The 18,789-nt window shown below is 45.2% G+C and overlaps 1 protein-coding gene across 1 annotated transcript; it reads left to right on the top strand.

Annotated features, from left to right (window-relative positions):
- The first annotated feature begins 627 nt into the window (after positions 1-627).
- On the top strand, positions 628-18,694 carry TMCO1 (transmembrane and coiled-coil domains 1). The gene is made up of 7 exons (XM_050307174.1): positions 628-740; positions 2,063-2,140; positions 5,350-5,409; positions 8,400-8,446; positions 9,025-9,092; positions 12,621-12,765; positions 18,362-18,694. The coding sequence occupies exons 1-7, from the start codon at positions 671-673 to the stop codon at positions 18,458-18,460; spliced, it is 567 nt and encodes a 188-aa protein (XP_050163131.1). The 5' UTR covers positions 628-670; the 3' UTR covers positions 18,461-18,694.
- Positions 18,695-18,789: the final 95 nt, after the last annotated feature.

Genomic DNA, 18,789 nt, shown 5'->3' with positions numbered 1-18,789 from the left:
TTCGAAGCCAAACTCTTTGCAAGGGGTATGTTGAACAAAAGCAAACGCTTTGTGCATCTTCCCCTCCGAGCGGCTCCAGGCACCACATCCCGGCAAGGCGCAGGGAGGGCGGTGCTGGCTGCACACACACGGACTTTATAGTCTCAAACTGCAGCTGGGAGGTTCAGGTTGGACATTAGGAAGGATTTCTTCACAGAAAGGGCGATTAGACGTTGGGACGGGCTGCCCAGGGAGGCGGCGGAATCACCGCCCCGCGAGGCGCTTAAGGAAAGACTGGACACGGGTCTAGTTGCCAAAGTGATGTTGGGTCACGGGCTGGGCTCGATGAGCTCGGAGGTCTTTTCCAACAAAACTGGTTCCGTGTTTCTATGACCCCCACCTCGGGCACCAGCACGCCCCGTGTGCGAGACTCGGAGAGTGCTGGGGCAGCAGCACACCCAGACCCCCGCAGCCATCACAGAGGCTCCCTCACCTCGCCGTGATTGACAGCCGCCTCAGCCAATCGAGCAGCGAGGCGTCAATCGAGAGGTGTCAAACGTCCCCGCCCTTCGCCCTCTCCGGAATGGCGGATAGTCACTTTCGGTGGTTGCTAGGCAACGCGTAAAGGCAGCTTCCGGTTGTGGGGCGCACTTCCGGGTGCGCGGCGGCGCTGCCGGGGCGGGGTAGCACCATGAGCACCATGTTCGCCGACACCCTCCTCATCGTCTTTATCTCCGTCTGCACCGCGCTGCTGGCCGAGGGTGAGTTGCCGAGTCCGCGGGTGGAGCTCCCCAAGCACCGGGAGGGAGCGGGTGGAGGGGTGCGGTTGGGGGTACTGGGGCTCAGGGCCTCCTGAACCTCACGGGCACCCCGGCGGACAGTGGTGAATAAATCCCGAACGGCAGTGAGTTGTGGTGCAGAGGAATTGGGTTTGTTTCCTCTCGCAGGAGGGGTGGAGGGTGAAGGAAGACACGGTAGTTTTCCACCGTAGCTCTTGTGGGAAGAACGTGAAGAAACCACCTCAACTTGCGACGGTGGTGGCTTGGTCTACTTGAAAGGACTTCTTTTGTTTTTAAATGGTTGAAATAGGTGAAGCTCTTTAAGGATAGATCGGATAGGTGCCTTTTTGGGCTAGTCACAAGCCAGAGGCCCCTTTCCTGGTACTGAGCTGTATCCCTAAATCCCCTTTATCCCCTCTACCCCCAAACCTTCATCCCAGAACTGCAAGACAGCACTCTTGTGCATCCGAGGGAGAGTCCTCAGAGGAATATGGCACTGGTACTCTGGGAGCCCTCCTGGCATTTGGGGTTGGACTGTGTACATGTTCTCTGCCTTTCACAGCATGGACCTGTGTTGACCTGGGAAGTGTTTCCAGGGTTCTCTTCCCTGCAGCTGGTGATTCCAGGGACTCAGCAGCACAACCCTGCTGTCAAGACGAAGCCAAAACAAGAAGGGGCCAAGAGTTTTGTGTAGGGCCTGACACTGAGCTGCTCACAAACCACCTGTGGCTCAACTTGTTTTTATCATGTTTAAGTGCAAGGAATTTAGACTGGAGAAACTCCTGAGGTCTCTTCTAGTCTAGTCTAATATCTTAATTTGCCTTTTCCAAATGTGATGCTGCTAATGGACAGGTCCTGGTAGGAGCAGGAATTATTCCTCAGGCCTTAATTAGCTACCGTGAAAAACCAGAACACAAAGATGTTTATTGCCTTAATCAAGCTTTGATTTTTAAGGTGAGCAACAGCTGGCAAATATGAGCATGAGGTAACCGAAGCTGGTCAATTTCTGAAGAGATTTATCTTATATGTAGTTTATATACAAAATGAAAAACTAAAGACTTTTTTTAGTTTCATATATAGATTATTTCATAGTTTATTTTACAGTTCCATTTTATGTGAAACATGAGAAGGGGTTATGAAGAAAAGGGAGGATACCTCTTGCTGGTGCTTTGTGCTGCCTTGGCTGTTTTGTGACGTGGTTTTGTAGACATAATGTTTAATTTTTGCATGTGCATTTGCTCACTTGCATCACTGTTATTGCAGGAGCCTTTGCTTACCTGGTCACTGCTGAGTGTTTGTTTCAGGTATCACTTGGGTGTTGGTTTACCGGACAGACAAATACAAGAGATTAAAGGCTGAAGTGGAAAAGCAGAGCAAGAAATGTAAGTACCCTTCAGACATCAGAGAAAGTGTCCTGCTGCTCCTGCTTTAGCAGGTGTCACATTGAGCAATGGCTGTGGTATGAGAAATTTCTGCAGGGGGTGAGAACTTCCTTTAGCTTGGATTTCATAGAAGCCAAATTCTACAAGTTATATAAATCTGTAGTGAGTGGACTTATTTCTGTCCTTAATTCTTGCCTTTTGCTGGAGGAGGCTCAGCACAAAGTCCTGTTGCCTTGTCTGAATTGCCCTCTCTGTTAATGGAGTAAGAGATTGGTACTGGCATCTTTTTTTCTGAACAGGAGTGGCTAATGTCTGAAATAAATGCCTGAAATATGTTCAAAGATGCAATTTCTGCCTTTCAGGGGTAAAAAGGTGAATTTGAGGTCTGTTGTGAGAAAGTTCTGGAGTTGATTAATGAATAACATGAGAGGAAAGCATTACATGCGAAGATTAAAAGTGATGATTAATGACGGAGGATGAGTAAAGAGCAAGTCATCATAGAAGGTCTGAGCTATCAGATGATGTAAGAATAAATTATACTAATGTGAACTGAAAACTAACAGAATGGATTAAGGAAATAAGCTCCATTTTCATTCCATAGGGAGGATATTAGAGAGACCTGGGAGAGGCTGAGCAAAGGATGAGGGAGGAAGGGGAAAAGGAGCTGAGGGCAAGCAGTCAGAAGATGTGCTTTGGATATTAAGAGGAATGGTAAAGGAGAGGGGCTGATCATGGAGCGTTTCAATGGACTTGTCTGTATTGGAAACGAAGGAGTAGAGGAGAAATTCATCTTACCTTTCAAACTCAACTGTGTGAACCCTACGCAGGTTACAGCAGTAAGAGACACCACGCGACAGCTGGAGCCAAAACAGAGCTGGTTTTACCTTAAAAATATTTCACTGGGATGTCAGTGCTCCTAGTGCACGAGAGAACAATATTATCACTTATTGCTCTTGCCGGTCCAGCTCATTCCAGCCTTCCACGGGGCAAAATAAACTGAGGAGTTGAAGTGGAGTCATGCTTGTATCACAGCTCCTACATTAGGGGCTTTTGTCACCACAGCAGCAGCAGATGGGGATTGCATCTCTGCCTGCCTCACTTTAATCCCACTTGTCCTATGTGTACGATGGAATTAGCCCCAAAAGAGGAAGTTAGAGAAGTAGTTGAAACCCAGCTGAAAACTTAGTGTCCTTGTGTGTTTGTGCTGTTAAATTCCAAAAGCAGTTAGCAGGGCTTAGTCTCTGGGGCTTAATGACTGCTGTAAGAGTTTAATAGCTCTCCTGGTATCTAGGGTATCATCTGTGAAGGGAAAGACGTGAGGTTCATGCATCTCAATTAGTTTCTGATCTCCTTGTTCGATTCCCCACCCCCAACAACAACAAAAAAAAGGTAAAGCTAAATAAGGAGTCACTAAAAATTCAGCTTTTCCTTCCCCTCCTGTTCTGAGGACATCTGGCTGACTTGGTGGCTTACAACTTGCTAAGTGGACCACTTGAGCCACACCTTTTAGCTGTTATCTAACACATCTGAAACAGGAAAAAACACATTTGAGATCTTTAAGCTCTCCCGTGAGAGTCCTAGGGATCCTTAGGATTTGCAAAAACAAAGGGGCCCGAGTAATGTGCTTAAGGAGATATTGTTACTCCTTAGTTGCGTCTCTTCCTGTCCTCCTAGGGAGGAGGCACAGTTGCCTGAGGCTGCTGCAGAGATTATAGTCAGTGTTCTGGGGGTAACTTTGCAAGGCTGAAGGCTATCTCTGGATTTTCTGCTGTGTTGTCATGTATGTTCCCATGGCTTTAGAGACTGCTTGACACTCTTTGTTCTGCTGGAACCATAGGGCAACTGGGGCTGTTCCTTTGGGTTTGCATAAGGCTGTCTAGAGGTGGGGGCTATGGGGTTATGTGGGCCAGGGTAGGGGTGGACTGATCAATCAGGTTTCCCCATCTGGATTTGGCAAAAGGGAAGTTATGGAGAGAGCTCTCTGTGACTGCTGGGTGCGTTGAGTCATCTGGCACTTCTCTCCAGTATTCCCTAGGGCACAAGCTCCCTGTTTTTCCTCTTGTTTCAGCTTGCCTTTCAGAGATACACTTGTTCTTAGGAAAAAGCAGATGTCTCAATACATTGCTGTGGAAGAGATGATCAGGTAACTCGTCTGGGCCAGAGTGGTTTTCTGAGCAGTTGTGACTGACTGACAGGCGGTGAGGAGGGCAGCTCTACAAATCCTTGTGTGGCTTGGAAGACTAACTGGTCTTTATTTCCTCTGTGCTTTGAAATCAGGGCTAGATCTGTGCTGAGCTGGTCTTTCGTATGGGTGGACAGTCCTAGCACTCAGGTATCTGTGGGCTAACAATGAGCCAAATCTCTTTGTTGATAAGGTAGATATGGTAGATGCAGTTTACATAGATACACAGAGTAAAAAAAAGACTGCTATCTGTTGCTAGACCATGGTCACTCCTCACTTCTTGTAGTACTTTTGTTATTGTTCTTGAATTAAAATGTCTCTTACTTCCTAGAGAGCCCTTCTTGCTGTCAGCAGACATTTGCAGACAAGCAGCACATTTACCATGTTACAAGTTCGCTGTGCTGGCTCTATGTGAACCTTGCTTGCTGCAGTGCTAGTGGGTTGCAGATGCTTGGTGGATGTCTGATTTGGGGTTTTATACCTTTGAGCTTAGGCTCCTACTTTAAGATATTGCAAATACTTCAGTACTAATTCATTGAAGAATGGAGAGGCCGTGGCCTACTGCTTGGTCAGCATTTCTCCTGAGAATGCCAGCCTGTGGAGAAGGGATGTGCAAGAACACAGGCTGTCCTGTATTCTGCTTCCTACTGCAGATAATTGTGAGCAGAGCTGGCCACAAAACTCTTTTCATTGCACTTGCTGAATCAAAAGTACTGTCTAGTACTAATGACAAATCAGCAAGGTCACTTAAGCCAAAATTGTCCCCCAGACTGCTCAGTCTATAATGTAATGGGCTCTTGACAGGGTTGTGAATTAACCCTTTAAATATGTTCATATCTCATACAGGGTTTTGAATTTTTTAATTATAGGTTTTAATTGGTAGGTGTAATCATCCCTGATAGTTGATAACTTACCTAGCTGCTTTGAGCCCCACTTCTCTATAGGAATAAAATGTTTTTATTGATGTGTGAAAAAGGAGTGGTGGTAACCCTGTGCAGAAATGACGGAATATCTTTTCATTTGGCAGTGGAAAAGAAGAAGGAAACGATAACTGAATCAGCAGGCAGACAGCAGAAAAAGAAGATAGGTAAGATTGGTGCCTCAGAAATGGGGAAAGCTGAGAAACTTTTGGAAGCCATGATACTTTCAAAAATATTTATTCATTTGCCTCGCTCTTCCAAGACAGGAGACATCCAGCCTCCTAATTGCTTTGGTCACATGGGCAGATCACGGAGAGGAGCAGCACCACTTGCTGAACTCATTGACTTTCTCTCCCATTTTAGCCATGATTGTTATTAATTACTAACAGAGCTGAAGGTGGCTGTAACTGTCACCTTATGCTGACTGTAACTGTCCGTAGATTTATTTCAAGTTTGATAAATTAGTTTTGGTCAATTTTAGGCAGTGATTTATTTTTCCATTCTTTTTCGTTGTCAATAAGCTGAAGTCTTCCTGGGTAAAGGTAACTCTAAGTACTGAACTAAGCAAGAACAAGGTAAATAGATGTTTAAGGGACGTGAGCTTTAGGAAGTTTTGTTATTTGCAGGACTTGCAACGTGCAGCAAAGCTCAGTTAAGTTTTTTCAGAAATTGTGGCAGGAACACTTCTGAGAGCTCCTGGGAGTTGGTTTCCTCATTCCTTTGTAACTCCAGGTAGCTGGATTAGTCATTTGATCTGTACAAAGCTTGGGAATTATAAACACATCTTCAAACAGTTCTTCCTAGGTAGAAAACCTGTTGTCATTAGATTCCCTTAGGGACAGAAGCCAAAATGCTTCCTCTTGTGCATTTTCAGTTCTTAATCTTGAATAATCCCTATGTGGGATGAACACTGCTTGGTGGATAAGGCAACTCTGAAAGTGACCCTATGTAACAATTACACATAACATTAAAAAGTGTGACGGTAGCTTTTTTTTGCGGGGCACCATCCAAGCTATGCTTTTGGGAGACAGTATTGCACTTGTGCTTGGGCTAAACTAATAAACAGTAGAATCTGAGGAATTCAGATGCTCCACCAGTTTTTTTATGCACTGAAATAATCTTGTTTTGCTGATGAAAAACAAAGCACAAAGGGACTAAGATCAGAACTTAGGAAGTGACCACTGATTTTGTTTGCTGTGATGCTTACTGGCAAAACGTAAGATACTGAAACTGATTTTTTTATTTTTCCAAGTGCTGCATAACTTCAGTGTCTCATTTGTTTTCAGACAAAGCTGAATTTTTGATGTTTCTGAAAAATTAGGCCCTAAATGTCAGGCTGGACTTCCAGAAAATGACTCACAGCTGTTAACTGCTTTTGAAATCTCAGATTTCATTAACTCCGCTGGATGTCAAATCACTCTGCAAGATGTGGTATTGTTGTAACAGCAGATTTACTTGTCCTGGAGTTCCTCTGAATTCTACCATTTTAGCTAATGACAAATAAATATTGACTGGGGCTTTATGGATAAGTAGCAGCTGTGGTACAGACCTGCCTCAGTTGCCATCTGTTCTGTGCACAGAATAAGGCAGGAGGTGTGTGGATGATATTTCTTGGTTTCATAAGGGATGAATCATGCATATGCACAAGGAGGTAGGGTGAAAGTTGCAGGAGAAGGTTTAATTTGCTGCTTCCTACTTATGAAACTATGTCTAAATCACCTTTGACACTGCTGAAAAAGGACACCTTTAACATCATGGTGTGGCTTTTTGTCATTTCATCTTAAGAAATTAATTTATTAGCTTAAACTTTGCTACTGCTTCCTGTGTCCATGTGCCCCTGGAAGGAAAGACTGACATTACTGGGAATCCATGTGAGTGCTGGATGAACAGCAGCACCCAGAGCCTGTTTGTTTGGAATTTGTAGAAATAGGTGAGAGACAGTTCAGGTATATTGGGGGATCAGGGCTGTGTTCTTTTTCCTATGTAACCTTTAGCCCACCTAAAAAGATGGCTAGTTATGTAACAGAGGGGAAAAAACAAGTATTTGTGCCAAATGTGATTCCTGAAGAACTGGCTTGAGGTTGCTGAAATGTCCCAGAACAAAATTCTCCACCTGGGTCAGGAAACAGGTGTCTGGAAAGTTCCTGCCAGAGTGGATGGTTTGTAGTCAGGAGTGATTGAAAATAACCAAGAGGATTCTAAGAAATTGGGTAGGGATGTTGCTATTGCTTTTCATAACACTTACAGTGAGTCCCTGTGCTTAGAGAGAAAACTGTGGAGCTTCTGTGCCATTGCACCTCTTATACTGGAACTTCAGTGGGATCCTTGGAAAATCGTACTTGACAGTACTTCTGCATCACTCCCTCTTCATTCACACTCTGGATCCTCAGAGGAGCACAAGGGATGATGGGGACATGGGACAAGAAAGGTGACAGTAGATAATGCTCAAGGCCAGAGCAGTCCTCCAATGAGGGGCATGGAAGACGTCCTCTCCGATCTCTGAGTATCTTCGAAGTTTGTGGTGACTTAAGGACAGACTAAATTTCCAAAGCAGTATTTTAAAGTATTTTCTGCAAAGCACGATAATACACACATTACTGAATTTCATGTAGGAAATCTTTTCTATCTTTGGAGAACCTCTGAGGTGTGACAGGAGTCCAAAATTCATTACTGAGACAAGCAGGATGTTGGCATTGCTGAGGTGCAGCTCCCAGCTCTTTGTATTGTTTCAAAGTCCCTTCTGACACCTCCAAAATGAAATCTTTACTTATACAATAGATTTACAGTGGTGTGCAGCAAATTGAGACTGCTTTCTGTGGGAACTGCGATATAGGAGCACTGTCTGTTCTCTGGCAGTAATGTTCATGCTACTGTATCGGTTGAGTTAGCAAATGTGACATTCGGTGCATTTCTTTCAAAAGTGCTGAATGTGTGATTCCAGCCGCCTCCTCTTTTTGTGCCAGCCTTGCTGCACATTGCGGTGGAGAAATTGTTGGCTATGTACAGTTTTTCACCTTCTACTGTCTGGCAGAGCTGGAGTTGATTTTGGAAGTGTTATTTGTTTGCACAGCCAAAAAGGTTAAGTCTTCCTGGAAATGAAAACACTCTGGTTTCTAGGTTGACAGAACTGATTATAACTGTTGTTTTTGCTTTGCAGAGAGACAAGAAGAGAAGCTGAAGAATAACAACAGGGACTTGTCAATGGTACGAAAATTAAACAAAGTTCCCAACTGCTGGGGATTTCAGTCAGTTTTCCAGCAGAAAGACTTTATTCAATTGGCAGACATAGCTGCTTTTCCTCCTGAAACGTCCTTCTGGGTTTTCTCTAATAATTCTCTACAAATTTTAGTGTGAGCCACAGAGTTCTCCAGCAGTTACTGCCTCATTTCAGCTTTGTAAGACTCCATGATGTTTTCAAAGTAGAATTTGTCTGACTTCTTGTAACTTCAGTCATTGTAATGATCCCCTGCTGACTGGTTGTATAGGCTTAAGGAAAAAAAAAAAGCCTCTAGAAGGTAACAGGAAAATTCTAGAGCGCTTTTGGTTTTGTCCCCATGATTCCTCACATGTGGCCCACGCTGTGCCTGCCTTTGTACCCAGCTGTTGACCAAACTTATCTTTGGGAGTTCTTCAGTCACTTTTATAATCTCTTTGCCTTTTGGGTCATCCTTTTTCCTTGTAGACTTCAGTGATCCGTACAAAGCCTCTTCATGAGGGTGTGAGCTCATAGTACTTCAGTGTAGGCCTGTTGTTTTGATTACCTCTGACCTTTTTGCTTGCAGGTTCGAATGAAATCCATGTTTGCCATCGGCTTCTGCTTCACTGCCTTGATGGGAATGTTCAACTCCATGTAAGTATCAACTTCCTGGATTTTTTTCCTAAATTTTTATGGTGAATATATTTTCCACCTTCCCTTTAGCATCTGAAGTGTTCCAGTGGCAGAGTCCAGCCAAGAACCAAACTAATCTGTATAAAATGGATCAGTATTTCATATGAAGTTGGGGTGGTTTGGTCACCACGTGCATGTTCTGCTCAAGAGGGAACATTGAATACTGAAGACAATCAAGCTGAATAAATTGCATTCAGTCTAGACACAGTTCTCGTACCCATTCTGTGTGGGAACATCCTGATTAGGGCAAGTTTGGGAGATGTCAGGCAAGCAGCTTCAGTCTTCAGCTGCTTTGGCTTGAGTATAATAGTGTGACCACAGAATGCTCTTGCAAGCAAAACTGGATCAGCTCCCTGGCCTGTAGAAATGAGCTGGAATTGCAGAATTTGTTGTTGCCCTACTTAAGGTGATCAGAGTCCAGATATTGACAGGTCCAGGCATGGGCTCCAATCTTCCTTTGCTTTAAAAGTGACCTGGGATAGGTCTAATCTAAAAACAAAAACAAAGATAAAAACCCCCAAACTGGTTTGCATGGTTATAGAAAGCTTTGGTTTAGATAAGCGAATTTGAAAGACCTGTGCTTAACTTTTAAAACTTTGCTACACTTAAAATGTGAACTGTTGGCAGTTAAATCTGAAGATGACATGAATATGATTAGGATAACCTTTAGGAGGTTGTTTGATATCTGGGCAATATGCTTGTCCTTCCAAATAGGAATTTACATCGTTGGGCACCAAAGCCTTTGGCCTCTATGTTGGCAGTCCCTAGGATACACTCAATTGTTATTTTACTGGAGATCTGTGGGTGGATAAATTGCAAACTTGGGGTAACATAATAACAGAAGTGCCACTGTGTGGATTCTTTATTTATTCAGCTTAGTCGGTCTTCAGCATCTAGCGTTCTCTGGATGCTAGGAAGCTGAGCAGAGCAACACGGCACTAAAGGACTCTAAAATTTGGGTACAGTCTTGAGTCACTGATGTCTCATTTCACTGCAGCCCTGAGCAGGGCTGGAGACGGATTTTGAGTCACATCCCCAGCAACAAGGTGTCTGAGGGGGGATTTATAGCGCTGCTGCACTCGAGGCCTTCAAGTGCTTACTGTGCTATTTGGGTGCAATACAAACATCAGCACTGCCCCTGCACTGAAACAAGTGGAAAAACAAAACTAAAAGGCTTTACCCTACTCTACCCATTTTCCTATAGGGGGAAGAGACAGTTCTGAGTATGCTGTGCCCAAGTAGTGTTACAGAACTGTAAATTTATTAAGAGCTTTAGGAAGGAACTGATTTGGGTTAAATCCTTTTTATCTCTTCCTGCCATAGATATTAACCTAAAAAAAAAAAAAAAAAAAAAGAAACCAATAAACTTAAAACTCACGAAGTTTACTTGTCTTGTTCCTCCTTTGAGGATTCCTGCCCACAGAGATCATGCTACTAGACAGAGGCTTTATGTGAACCTTTGGGCATATTTTTCCTTGAACTGCCTCTTTCTTTACAGAAAGCATGAATACCAGAAGTATCCAGAGAGCTCACTGATTGTTAGAGCTGGAATAACTTTCATGCTAATAGCTGAGGCTATTGAATTAAAATCTAAAGATTTGATTGTCTGCCCTTTGGGGCTCCATAATTAAATCCTTGCTCCTGGTCTCAGTACAAAGTAGCCAGTGGACCTGAATCAAATGGCAGCTTTGGTGGGTGGTACCTGCACTATCTGAAGCTGACAGTGGTCTGATGGAGCTGGTTCCATGTAACATCAGTCTCTTGGCATAATATAAAGAGTAGCTGCTTGTTGCAGGAAGAGCAGCTCAGTTACAGATTCAGGAGGCTCCTAGACTTCCTCTTCTCCCTACTGCTGGTTCAGCCGTGGAGGCACTGTGGGTGTGGTACAAAAAGGAGAAAAAAGGGTGGCTGAGACATGCAGTGACTGCGGCCCCATTTGCTGCTTTTCCTGTTCTTTAGTAAGGTCATGGCTCCAGGGCACAAAAGGAGCAAGGTGTGTGTGCAGGAGCAAGGAGCAATTGAGTGCAAATGCTGCTACTCTGTGGCTCGGCACCTCACTTTTGTCAAGTGCCAGCTCAGCCATAAATGGAAATCACTGCGATGAGCTGTTCTGTTTCTTAGCTGTCAGTAGTAATGGAGCAGCAGGTTGGACCATGCTGGAAAGAAGCGTGAAGAAGGCTGATTTAAACCCAAAGAGCAGACTACTGTGCTCGAGACAAGCAGCTGAATGACTGTTGTGGCTTAAAAGGCGGCGAGATGTATAGCAGTGGTGGCCTCCAAGCCACCGGGGATCTTTCCTCGGAGAGAAATTAGCTTTTGTGTGTCTCAGTTCTCTCTTGCCAGAAACTTTTTAATGCAATCAATTCTCTGCTTTAATCTAGGAGTTGTACATTTCAGTACCTCTTCATAACTGAAAACCTACTGGAATTAAAAGCAGGTACCTCGGGGTGCTACTGCTGAAGTACTTGTCATTCTCACAGCAGGAATAACATAGAATTTAAAGCCACCAGGGGATGTTACAGGGAGATAAACATCCCTTCTGAGCTCCTTTGCCAAACTGCCTGTGAGATGTAAACAAAGTTGGCGTGTGTTTGAGCTGTAGCTGTGTGAATGCCTCTCCACAGGAAAGAAGGCTCATTTAGGATCTCTTGAAACAAGAAACACCTGTTTGAAAATCAGCACATGCAGAGAAAATAACATCCAAATATGCACATGCTGATGAGGCATCATACACACTTACTTCAAAAGATTGGGTTGACTGTCTGACTTGGGAGAAATCTTTGCAAAGTGGCCAGAATTCACACTGCCTGATGCCCTGGAATGTGGACCTGGAGGAATTCCAGGAGTGGGACATGCCGCTTGGAATATGCACTCTCGTACTACCTCTGCACTGCCTCGTCTTCAGCGCTAATGCAGAGAAGACTGTGGGTATTAAATGTGTTCTGTTGATGGGCCCTCTTGTGCTGAGGTTGCTCCAGGAAAGAAAAAGCTGTCTTTTGATTTATTCTCTGCTTAAAAAATGCTCTTTTGCTTAAAACAAAGAGTCTGTCTTGTTGCAGGAACCACAATACAGCAGGGTGACAGTCATGTCTTCTATTGAAGTGCTGAGTGGGAACTGATCTGCTAAATTTGACTGTTAAATAAAATGCACCAGAAAACTGCAAAATACCAACCAAGATTTTATGAAACAACAGCTTATCCAGTCCATCACTTAAATCGCTATGAACCTCTTTGACTGTGCCAAAACTGTCATTGAGGGAAGCCTCCTTACCCTGTGGATGGTTGAGTGTGGAGGGCTTGGTGAGTGAGGCGTACTCAGTCTCCTTGGTGGAGTGTGTGGAGAGGTGGGCTGGATAAGGCAGAAAGGCTTCTTAACCTTCCATGCGGTCTCATCTGCCCTGGCGCCATGTTGAAGATGCTCACTTGTTCTTTCCATATCCAAATGCTCTTTTACTGTCCCTAGTTGTGATGCAGTGCTCTCTTTTCCAGATTTGATGGCCGAGTGGTGGCAAAGCTTCCGTTTATCCCCCTCTCGTACATCCAAGGTCTCTCCCACCGCAACCTGCTGGGTGAGGATTACACCGACTGCTCCTTCATCTTCCTCTACATTCTCTGTACAATGTCAATCAGACAGGTGAGCACGTTGCTATCTCTCCTGTGTGCCTGGAGCAGGGAAAGCACATCTCCATGCATGAAGAGGAATCTACTGCTGCTGTCAGTATTGCACATATTATCTTTGATCCATTGTTTGCCTTCATTCCTCGGCCTCATATTCAAAGCCATTCTAGTCTGAGATCATAAAAACAGTCAATATCCTGGACTGACCTGGAAGACTTGACTGGAGACTTGCACCAGGACTCTAGGACAGAGTTGGCAGAAACGGATTCCTGATTTGTATGATAACTTTATGGATTGCCATACCAAGAGATTGTCTCCATCAGATGGCAATCTAAATCCCACTTTTTAGTAATTATGACATTTTTACAGTAACGTGTACATCTTTACAAACTGGTGTCTTCAGGGGAAATTTCCTTGGTGACTGGTAGTTCTGTAAAGGTTTCATCAGTCCATAAAGTTGCTAGAAAAGTGAGGAAAGAGTTAAACCTGCTCTTTTGGGTTTGTCCTTCCCATTTTTGCTGGCTGCCTGATATTTTTCAGAGTCTTAAGAATTTTATATTGAATGTCAAGTCTCTCCCCGTATCAGGGACTTGACACAGACAGAGGGGGTCTAGTATGATAAGCCAAGAGTAGGATCCACACAGCTCTCCAGATAAGCTTGATAGTCCCATCTTTTGGAAGAGGGTGAGGATATCAGTGAGGATAATAGAAGTGCCTGTTCAGGAAGGTTCACTGGCAGCTTAAGTGTCAGAATGCCCAATAAGGACAGGAGGGCCTTCTCAGTGCAGCCAGAAATTTACTTTGTTTTCCAAGTTTTCCCAGATTAATGGACTCTGGGGGCTGGATGAATGCTGTGCAACTAGCTGCAAATTACCTGCTCTTCTGTATTTCATTTTCCTTTTCTTTGATTTGCTTCCTGAATTCTTGCTGCTTTTACTTGGGGGTGACAGGGGACTTAGGCTTATAGCAGATCAGCAAAGGGAAGTGATGTGTTATGCCAGATGCTGTCAGAAGTTGGGATGAGCTTCATGAAGCAGCTCTGTAACAGAGACTTCCTTTAGTCACGAAGTGCATGCTAGTAAATGGAATTCTCCCTAGCCTTTTGTATTGGGTGCTTGTGTTGAAATGAATCTGTGTCTGGTCCTATGCAAGAGCTGGTAATGAACTGTAGAATAACTTATGTTGAAATGATCACTTGGAGTTCACCTGGCCAACCCCTCACTTCAGCCGGGCGCAGCTTCAGAGTACCAAAGGCCAGGGGCTTCCTGTTTGCTGGAGGACAAACTCACTTCCCAGTGACTTGGGAACTGGTGCAGTGTTTGCTGCTTTGAAAGAAATTAGACATTTTTAGCTCTTAAGATCACCTTCCAGAATTCCTGGTATGCTGTGGTCTGATGCTGTTCCTTCAAGCAATCTTGTCTGGTACTGCTCTATGCTACTCATGGGAAGTCCTCTGTTTGCAATGTTGCAAGTTACATGAAACTAGATAGCACTGCCAGCAAGATTTTTCTTCACCCATCTGGTTGACTGGGGAGCTCCTTTGCTGAAAAATCCCCCATTTTTGTCCAAAAATATAATTTTTGGACAAAAATATAATGTGGTTAGTTCTGGTCCTGGGCATTTCCTGCTGTTTCATATGGTGAAACTGGTGGATGGCAGGAACTCAGAAATGCCGAGCTCTTTGCAGTGGTTTGGGCTTTCAAGAGAAATTCCGGGAAAAAAATTGCCCTTGTGCTTGAGAGTTCGTGCTGGAGGCCCTGTGGAGGAGGGGAGTTAGTTTATTGCTTTGGAGAAGGGTGTTAGACTGCAGTCTTCATAGTGCTGCCTTATCTATGTGATTGTGGTTAACATGGCTTAACCTGGATTCCTGCAGTTCTCCAGCTGTCAGGCAGTTTCTTCCTCCTTGGTACCTGGAGGGAAGGGCAGGGACACTCCAGTTTGCTCAACAAGTAGGAACCAAAGCTCTGATTGCTCCTAGCATCCTGCTCCTGGCTTTATTGCTATTTGAAAGAACCTAGGTGATAACAACATTGGGAAGAGGACTTTGGAGCTCTGTGAGAGGCCTGGGGAGAGGGCATGGAAGTAATTAAGGATTTAAAATGGTGCCAAAGATTTGCACTTAGTGCTTTTCAATGACCTTGGAGGTGAAAGTTTTGTGATCCTTTGTATTTCACTGTGTTCAGAAGGGGAAATCTTGCCATGCTGGCTTCAAAACAGCTGCTAGCCCAAGGGAGGAGAACTGATTTGGGAGTTTGTGTCTGGCTTGATGCTGCTCTCACAAGAGGAGGAGTGGAGATGGACCAAAAGTCAGGGAACAGGTTACAAACAAACGAAGGAGATCATTCATCCTTCAGCCTTCCCTGGAGCTGCCTGTGAAGGGATCAAAGGCAGGGAAGAGAGATGTTCCTGTGGAGCTCAGAGGTGGAGGAACTCTTGTGTGTGTGAAAAAACAGTGACCTGATGGGAAATGCAGGGGAGTACGTGAGGGTGGGAGACTTAACTGGACGGTGGTTAAACTGACATTAGTGGGACAGGCAGGAGCAGCATCAGGCCCTCTCTTCATGGGGCCCTAAGGCATGTGGAGGTAATAAACTCTTCAAACACTGACAGGGAAGCTTGCTGCCTGTGACCTGGCCAGCATCTCCCAAAATAGTCACCTCGCAGTGAGTAACTTCCTTTGCGCTGTTCCCAGCTCTCCCTGGCACGTAAATCCTGTCCCCTAGTTCCTCCTGCCTTCCTGTTTGGAGAGAGGAGGGTTGTTGGGAGAGGCCTTCCAAGGGTCCCTGAGCTGTTGGGTTTCAGCTGGGAAAGTCTGCTGGGCTGGGCGGGAGGTGTAATGTCAGGGTTACATCCTCTTTCCTCACTCATGGTTCTGAGCTCCCAGCCTTCACCTGTGCTGTTTGGGAAGAGGGATACGCTGCTGTTCCTCAGGCATTTGCTGGTCTTCACTTCCTTTTCACACGCATCGGAACTGTAGATTAGGCTGCTTCTCACTGAAATGTGTTCCCAGGGGGAAGGGGAGCCAGCAATTATCCCTACTGCCAGGAGTGCAGTTTCCCACAGAGCCTGGTCTTTAGGGCATGGAGCCACTTGCTGCCTTGAGGCCCCTTCTGGGTTTGAAGACAAAAGCAGAAGCAGCTCCTGTCCTTCCTACAGTCGTTTGAGGAAAGATCAAAAGAGCTCAGATGAGAAATTTGGATTTTTAGTCTTCCCTCCCTGCTTCTGAAGGTAATGGTTGTGTTTGTGTTGGAAGTAGACTCTGCAGACTTCCTTGTGCAAGGTGGCCTGCAGCAGACAGGACAAGGTTTCTGCTGAACCTTGCCCCATCCCTGGTGTTTCCAGCTGTGTAGACTTCAGGATTGCTGTCCAGAAAAACTTGCTTTGGAGCTAGTGCGTGATCCTATCTGCCTTCCACAGCATGGAGGGAACTACATGGAAGGATAATGCTGGAGACTGACTGTGGTCTGGAATTCACATACAGTCTGTCATCTCCCTTCCTCTTAGAACTGTTCAAGCAGTTGGAGTAAACTTTAGCACCATTGTTCTCCTCTCTTTCCATGGTGAAAGGAACAGGTTTGGAGGCAGTGCACATTTCCTTGGTTCCAAGGATGCTCTGCTAGGATCTCTGCTCCACCAGTGAGACGGTAGGAAGCTCACAGGATAATGGTCCCTGCCTGCTGCTGGCTCTACAGCACCCTCTGGTGTTACTGGATCTGTCCCTCGGCTGCTCTTATTTCCTCCTTTCTGTCCACTGCCTGACTAAGTGCCCAGAAGAGGAACCTCACAAAGGAGTTAATGCTCTCGTATATGTTCCGTTGCCGAACATCAGCCAGTGGCTAGTTTATGGACTTTTGGACCTCATGTAATTGCTCTTTAAGTGTTCTTCTCCTTTACTGTCATGCTTCTGTGTGGGCTGAAACCTTCCTTTTCATAGTCTCCACCTGATTGTTTTATTTTAATGTAGCTACTATGGCATTACAAAACTATCTGCCTTTTATTTTCTTTTTTTCTCTCTCTTTTTTTTTTTTTTTTTTGTTTGTCTGTTCTCCTTCCTGTCTGACCTATCCTGACGGTTATTTTGGAGAGGACACTCAGGTTTGAAGAGAATCCTCCTTCCTCCTTTTGTTGTCTCAATAGCCAGGACTCAGCTGGTGACATGAGGAGGACGCAGTTGTTTTCTTCTCTCCCTTGCATAAGATGTCCCTGTTGTGCTAGCACTGCAGGAGCAGCATCTTGAGCTGGAGTTCCTTACAGTGAAGCATGAAACCCAAAGAACTGGTGGCTCTTTGTAGTTGCACTGTTGCAAAATTTAAAAGAAATTTCACAAAAATCAGAAAAAACATCAAATTTAAGTATTCTGCTGTGATTTTTTTTTTTAAGCTTATGCCTGACTCTGCTAATTAATTCTTTCCCTGTTTGTTGTTTTCCACTGAAACATCCTGCTCGGATGCAGATGAGATCATCTCAATAGTCAGGTTTTGCAGTTTGCTACATAGGTCCTGTTATCCTGCATGTCTCCACCACCCCATTGTTCTGTCTGCAGCCCTAGCATTCATGCTAATTCTGTACCTAAGCTCCTGACTTGGACTTGGCACACACTGTGGTTGCCATGCTGCTGACCCAAATTCCTGCTGCATTAGGAGAGGGCCTTCCTTGCCAGCCTGCAGACCCTCTGGCTCTGAGGGCTGCCATAACAGTGCTTTCTGGAATTTGGGAAGACCAAGGGCTGCATGGTTCTGCCCGTGAGCAGCTGTTGGGAACACACTCCTGAGTGTGCACTGCATTTAAATTGCAAAGATGTTATAGGTTGATTTTAAACCAACACGTGCATAAAGACATTGACAAGGCACCTGCCAGCTGACTGTGGGGTGTGTAGCTGGAGGTAGAAAAGAACCCTCAGCCAAAATGTGGATTTGGGAAGGAGTGGTACAGCTCTAAATGTCGTTGTTGGGGATGGTTGTCTGGCTCTGTGCTAAGCTAGTTTGAACATGTAGGGATAGAGGTCCAATATATAGTAGCCAGATGGATAAGGCTGTGTGGGTGAGAACCTGAATCTGTTGAAACTAGGAAGGAGGTTTTACTTGTACCACTAGAGAGGGTCCAGCAGAGGCCACAAAGATTATTTGGGGTCTGGCACATCTCTCTAAGAAGGACAGACACTGTGAGGTCAGCCTGTTTAGTATGGAGAAGACTGAGAGGGGATCTCGTTCATGCACATAAATATCTCAAAGATGGGTGCCAGGAGGATGGTGCCAGAACTCTGTTCACTGGTGCCCAATGACAGGATGAGGAGTAGTGGATGTAAACTAAAACTCAAGAAATTTTACCTCAACAGGTGGAGGAAGAACTTCTTTATGTTGAGGGCGGCAGAGCACTGGAACAAGCTGCCCAGTCTCCCTCTCTAGAGACATTCCAAACTCACCTGGACGCATCCCTATGTCACCTGCTCCAGGTGACCCTGTCTTGGCTTGGTGGGGTTGGACTGAATGATCGCCAGAAGTCCCTTCCAACCTAACAATTCTGTGACTCTGTAAGCAAAGTTGGGATTTCTTCCTCTTTGTCTCCCTCATCATGGTCTGACACTATCCTGCTCTTTGTTCTTGTTTCCGCAGAATATCCAAAAGATGCTCGGTCTTGCTCCTTCCCGGGCTGCCACCAAGCAGGCAGGAGGCTTCCTTGGCCCCCCACCTCAGGCAGGGAAGTTCTCCTAAAGCACAGCCTTCATGGAAGGCCTGGCCAGTGCACAAGACTCCCTTTGGGAGGTCACAAGATGGGATTCTGCACCAGGCATCACCCGTCCAAAACCAGGCTATGCAGTATTGAAATCATCATCCATTTGGAGTATTCCACCAGCAGTTCATCGCTCATTAAACCGGGAAACATCTCTGAGAAGATAACTCGACCTTTTGTTTCTGAGAAATAAACGGCATGGGCATGTTAATTAATTAATGTGTCTTAATTGGGTGATGGAGCGCCGCCCGGGGCCGCGGGTTCGGCTCCGTCCCGGCGGGCACGCCCCTGGATGGGGCGGGACTCGCTG

This window comes from Myiozetetes cayanensis, unplaced genomic scaffold, assembly GCF_022539395.1.
Source record: "Myiozetetes cayanensis isolate MyiCay16 unplaced genomic scaffold, myiCay2020 scf12, whole genome shotgun sequence".
NCBI lineage: Eukaryota > Metazoa > Chordata > Aves > Passeriformes > Tyrannidae > Myiozetetes > Myiozetetes cayanensis.
This window is presented reverse-complemented; position numbering and strand designations above follow the sequence as displayed.

Excerpts from the sequence above, each read along its gene's own strand:
- TMCO1 (XM_050307174.1), top strand. The coding sequence starts at position 671 with ATGAGCACCATGTTCGCCGACACCCTCCTCATCGTCTTTATCTCCGTC. Across the intron at positions 2,141-5,349 it reads GGAAAAGCAGAGCAAGAAAT|TGGAAAAGAAGAAGGAAACG; the intron begins GTAAGTACCCTT and ends TTCATTTGGCAG. Across the intron at positions 8,447-9,024 it reads ACAACAGGGACTTGTCAATG|GTTCGAATGAAATCCATGTT; the intron begins GTACGAAAATTA and ends TTTTGCTTGCAG.